General features: G+C 39.1%; 1 protein-coding gene across 1 annotated transcript in view; it reads right to left on the bottom strand.

Moving 5' to 3' along the window:
* Positions 1 to 1401: 1401 nt before the first annotated feature.
* LOC138702167 (uncharacterized) overlaps positions 1402 to 5609 on the bottom strand; it is a 22964-nt gene continuing 18756 nt past the window's right edge. Inside the window, exons 5-6 of the mRNA XM_069829772.1 lie at positions 4551 to 4781; positions 1402 to 3057 (exon numbers count right to left, since the gene is read on the bottom strand). Coding sequence (XP_069685873.1) covers positions 2877 to 3057; positions 4551 to 4781 — 412 coding nt within the window. The 3' untranslated portion in view covers positions 1402 to 2876. The remainder of the gene's footprint in view (positions 3058 to 4550; positions 4782 to 5609) is intronic.

Here is a 5609-nt window from a genome sequence, read left to right as displayed (position 1 = left end):
TACCGATGAAGGCACAGACACTTCAGTTTGACAAACATAAGCAACTGGATCCATTTGGATTTCCCTCTCACAAGCTGTGCTCCAGTAACAGCCATTGGCTTCACTCTCCTTTCAAGAGAAGTAAAAGTGAAGATGGTTGCACTTCTCGCAAGGGTTTGATTGTTATTCCTTGACTTATGGCACCGGCAACACTTTGGTGTATGATGATGAAAAGGACTGTCTTAGAGACAGAACATGCTGTATGTATAAGAATGCTTTCCTCTGACTTAGGTGACAATTCATTGCAATAATACAACTTAAATGAAATTGCTTCAGCAATATAGCAATTCATATAGGAATGTTCACAGGCTGAAGAAAAAAAGACAACGAATCAGTGGCGGTTCCTCGGGGGAGGGAAGGGAGGAACGTCCTCCTCACATTTTTCTTCTTTTGAAAGTAAATACCAAATGAAATATATGCCTTGAAATTCAGGGAAGATTCGATAATTTTTAAGTTCACAGCTATAAGAAAACCTCGGTTGATCGAGTTTTAAACGATGCACGCTCATGTGCTGCTAGAAAACTGTGAGAAGGATGCGAGATTGTTTGTGTGGAGGAAAGTCAATCCATTCCTCCTTTACTGCAGTTAACACACATTGACAACAGCGCGCTAGCGGCCAGAGAAAGAAGCAGAGTTTTAAGGCGAGTAAATGAACGGAGAGGGAGGAGATCCTCCTCTGAATCAGCGCATGGGCGGGAAGTAGAAACCGACTGGTCGTGCAGCAAGCTCGCTACCGCTGCCATCTAACGATGTTGCATTCAACCGGACTATAACACATCTAGGAGGAGACACAATAAAAACAGTTTTAACGCAACGCTATGAAAGACATCATATAAACTTTTTTTTTTAATTATAAATTAAAATATATTATTCACTGCACTTTATATAGGCTACTATTCATGGTTTGAAATTTTCGAGGATATCTGAAAGTTGAAGTTGGATTTATATGAAACAAAGAGGAAGTAGTTCTACGTTAGTATCGCAGATCTTTTTGGCCCCTGAAATTCACTTCCATTCATTGTCTACTAGACAGCACAACAACCAAGTTGTTAGTTTTGAAATTGAAAGTACTGCAAACTACATTATTTTTAACATAAAAAATTAATCGGCCACCGGCAGCTTTGAACAATAATGGTAGTATGACTTTACAAGAACTGACATTCTTCAAAAGCATGTGATACTGAACTTGTAAAATGTACATGTGGCAACACAGACCACGTGGGTGGGTGCAGTGTTCTCCCTTTCCTAACAGATTATTTCTCATTCCCATTTCCGTAAAACAGTTCCAGTTACGTGTTATTAGCTGGTCTCTTCCAACACGTGTGATGCTGTAGTGTGCGTGAAAAATGCTACGAGGTGAATTTCCTTGTAATTGTTAATTTGTGCAATTATTCAACAATGAATGGAAGTGAAATCATAATATATTTTGGACAATTTAGGAAACTCAGTTTACAAGAACAGATTATTGCTATACAGAAGGGAAGGCCAACCCCAACACTACCTGGTCTTACATGTATGCATGTAGGCTAATTTGTAGCATGTTTCATTCAAGAAGGTGTCATTTAGTGCTGTTAATTTCTTTCCTCCTCTTATGAAATATGCAGGAGCCGCCACTGCAACGAATGCAGGCATGGAAGTAGAAAAACAAAATAAAAAACTACAGAGAGAAATGGTTAGGTAATGTGGAGGGAATACCTGACACAGAATTACAAAAATACTCCATAACCATAACCCAAGGACTCCAGGATGAGCAACTGAAAGACTGCAGGACTAATTTCACCAAAAGAAATTAAATTTAATCCATAATTTTTTAACTTTCTAGCAGTTTAATTTTATAGGCTTACAATTTTGTAATGTAATAATTTATAATTTCAAAATGATCGCCACAGTGACTCATGCTAGGGAGCTGGGCTTATAAGCTGGGAACCTGGGTTCAAATCTCGTTTCACCCTGAATTTATAAGTTCTGTTGGGCAAGCCCCGTGGTCTAGGCAACACAGGTTTTCTTGGGGTGCTCCAATTTCCTGTGACATTACAATAATCGCCAGTAGAATGTAAACCCACTGCCAGTGGTGCACTCTGGATAGTCTATGAGGAACTAAGTGGTCTATGATTCGGGGTGAAAAATGACAAGTTAAAGACCCCATCAAGGGAAAAAGAAATAAAAATTGAAACGGTGTTTTATTAAAAATGAACAGAATATACTTTCAACTGGAACAAATCAGCAGGTCTTGCCAATCTATAATGCAGATGGCGATAGAAACAAAAAGACGAAATAGTGGGCTAACCTACAAAAGCAATTTCTGTTATTTTAATAATTCCAAGAGCATTTCACAGAAACATTAATGCTTGAAAATAGAAAGTAGAGTTAATTGATTAGAATAACGGTGTTTGGCGATGGACATGTTAGTTCACGTGCTTTCAGCTTATCACAGTAAGTTAATCTAGAAATTATTTTTCCCACAAAAGTAGAAATCAACGAATCAAAACAAATTTCTTTAACAATTGAAATAAGAATGTGTCAGACAGATCATTGTTTTGTAATTGCTTTGTTTTGTTGTTTTGTGTTTCGTTTTGTATTTTGTTGTGTTTTTTGTGTTGTATTTCGTATTTCTTTTTTGTGTAAGTTGTGTTTGTTCCATTTTGTACTGTATTAACATTACCGTTGGGCATCTGTCCATTTGTAATGCAATAAATAAAATAATCAATTCACCCATTTTACATGGAGATTGAATAAAACAACCAATGGAGTGGCAAGGAATATTTATACACAGCAATGAAGGTCACATAAGTCAGAGGGCACCTTGCAGTCCCATCTCGCAGCAGGAGGTCCTGACTTCATAACGGTCTCTTGTAGTGTTCTGTGTCCACGTAACCTGGAGGCAGCACCAGTTCCGTGTAGCTCGTGGTTTGCCTAAAGCCTTGAGGGGGCACATTCCCCCTGACTATTGTCACCGGTTGGATCGCTGGATATGGAGGGTCTAACGGCCCGGCAAAATCCTCCACGCGCAAATCAGAGCTGAAAAGTCATTCAGATTTGTTAACACCAAAATATGATTGATTGATTGATTGATTGATTGATTGATTGATTGCTAAAGTTTGGAATTTCTTCTGTCTTCAACATTACATCCTAGTAGTATTTAATTGGCTGACAGTGTATACCAATCAAGAATGGAAAATAACAGACTAAGGTACCAAAGCAATACAAAAATACACCCTACAGGGTTGTACAGAAGTGCAGGGTCTCCAAAGATGGGATGGAATCAACAGTAATAATAAATGCAAATCTGGTTTTCAGGTAAAACTCCCTGTGAAGCAGATTTGAATAATTTCAAGAGAAAAATTGTTCCGGAGCCGGGTATCGAACCCGGGACCTTTGGCTGACAAGCAAACGTTCTGATGGGGGCAGATAAAAATGTTAAATTTTTTTCTTCCACCATGTTAATAATGTGAAAAGAAGTGCTTATACAAATTTTGGCCACTCGACCGCAATTACGAGGGCCGTAAAAAATAAGTTCGCCAGGGGCCGTTAACAGAAAAAGAACACAATTTCATTGACAAATTTATTGGAACAGACACAGCAATTTTTTAGCTATTTTTCAACATATTTTCCACCGGAACTAGACATTTGTCATATCATGGGATTGACAGAGAGAGGTGCAGACGCAGTCAAACACTGGTTCCGATCTGAGGCGGCTGACTTCCACGACACACAAATTGATCCCATGGTATGACAAATGTCTCAATTCCAGTGGGGATATGTTGACAAATAGCGCAACAATTGCTGTATCTGTTTCAATAAATATTTCCATTCAATTGTGCTTTTTCTATAAAATGCCCCAGGGAAAATCACTTTCTGGACGGCCTCGTAATTGCGGTCGAGTGGCCAAAATTTGTATAAGCACTTCTTTTGGAATTATTAACATGGTGGAAGAAAAAAACTTAACTTTTTTATCTGCCCCCATCAGAACGTTTGCTTGTGAGCGTGCCAATGCTCTACAGACTGAGCTACCCAGGAACTACACCAAAAACCAGCTTAATTTTTGCCTTTATATCCACATACTCAGAGACCCAATATTGAGTGCACACAAACCCTTTATGACTTCACAGGGAGCTATACCTGAAAGCCAGATTTGCATAATATTCGTCACTGTTTGTCAACAGAAAACCACAATTCAAGTCACACAGAGTTTGTGTGCACTCAATGTTGGGTCTTTGACGTCTTGTCAGTCCACTTGAGGTATGTGGATATAAAGGGATAAATTGAGCCGGTGTCTGGTGTAGTTCCTGGGTAGCTCAGTCGGTAGAGCGTTGGGGCGCTCAGCCAAAGGTCCCGGGTTCGATACCCGGCCCCGAAACAAATTTTTCCCTTGAAATTATTCAATAACAATTAAATTTAAATAATATTATAGAGACGATACTGTAATTTGGAGGCAGAATGGGCCAAAAAGAACCCAAAGTATGATGATGATGATGATGATGATAATGATGATAGTAGTAAAGCCTCCTCACTTGGTGATGAACGCGGTGGCCTGCATGGACTTGCGGTGTGGCTTCTTCTTGTACTGGATCATGGGCTGGATGATACCGCCAGGGCCGCTCACCGTGCTGATGACAGGGATGGTGGCTGGCGTGGACACGTTTCTGATGCGGATCAGGTTTTGCTGCTTTCGCTTACAGGAACCGAGGAGGTACGAAAACGCAGAGGTGAGCACGAATAAGCAAATGATGACTACTCCAAACCTGCACAGAACACACAGCGACCTGAGTTCTGAGAGACACTGTTGTCTGCACTGCCATTTGTCAGCTTGCTTCCCAATATAAATTACTTATTGTTTACTGTTCTTCAAGGATCTACAGATTTATAGAGAGCATTTTAGTGATTCGAGAACTCCAACAATTATTATGTTCTGTTGTTGATCTAAAGACGACAACGATATCCTTTCCCAGAAGTTCTGGTATGAGGACGAAGCTACTGAGTATTGTAGACAAGTGTGTTTGTTAACAACACTTCTAGCTGTTAGTATTTAGAGCTTTAGTATGGCTCATGTATTTATTTATGCTAGCGGTACCCATAAATAGCATCATTACAAAAAGAAATAATAATATACCTGGCTCTCATTTTAAAACCTTCTTTAATTAAATTACTCTTCAAGGAACGACCACTCATATAAACTGAGGGAAAGAAGACAGAGGACGGACACTGGAAAGTTTTCTTTTTTCAATCGTACTATCAAGGACTGGAATGCTTTACCTGCAGACTTACTAAAGGCTTTACCAACAACCAAAAATGTATTTAAAAATAGGCTTAATGACCTTCTAATAGACGATAATTATACACAGTATTTAAAGGGTGTAATTGATATTTTGTTATTGAAGTGTTGTATCAGTGAAGAATTATGTTGTGTCAGTGAAGTGTGTTGTGTCAGTGAAGTGTGTTGTATCAGTGAAGAATTATGTTGTGTCAGTGAAGTGTGCTGTATCAGTGAAGAATTATGTTGTGTCAGTGAAGTGTGTTGTGTCAGTGAAGTGTGTTGAGTAAGTGAAACGTGTTCCTGTCAGTGAAGCTTT

This window comes from Periplaneta americana, chromosome 6, assembly GCF_040183065.1.
Source record: "Periplaneta americana isolate PAMFEO1 chromosome 6, P.americana_PAMFEO1_priV1, whole genome shotgun sequence".
Taxonomy (NCBI): Eukaryota; Metazoa; Arthropoda; class Insecta; order Blattodea; family Blattidae; genus Periplaneta; species Periplaneta americana.
The sequence above is the reverse complement of the archived record's forward strand: the minus strand, read 5'-3'. Positions and strand labels throughout refer to the sequence as shown.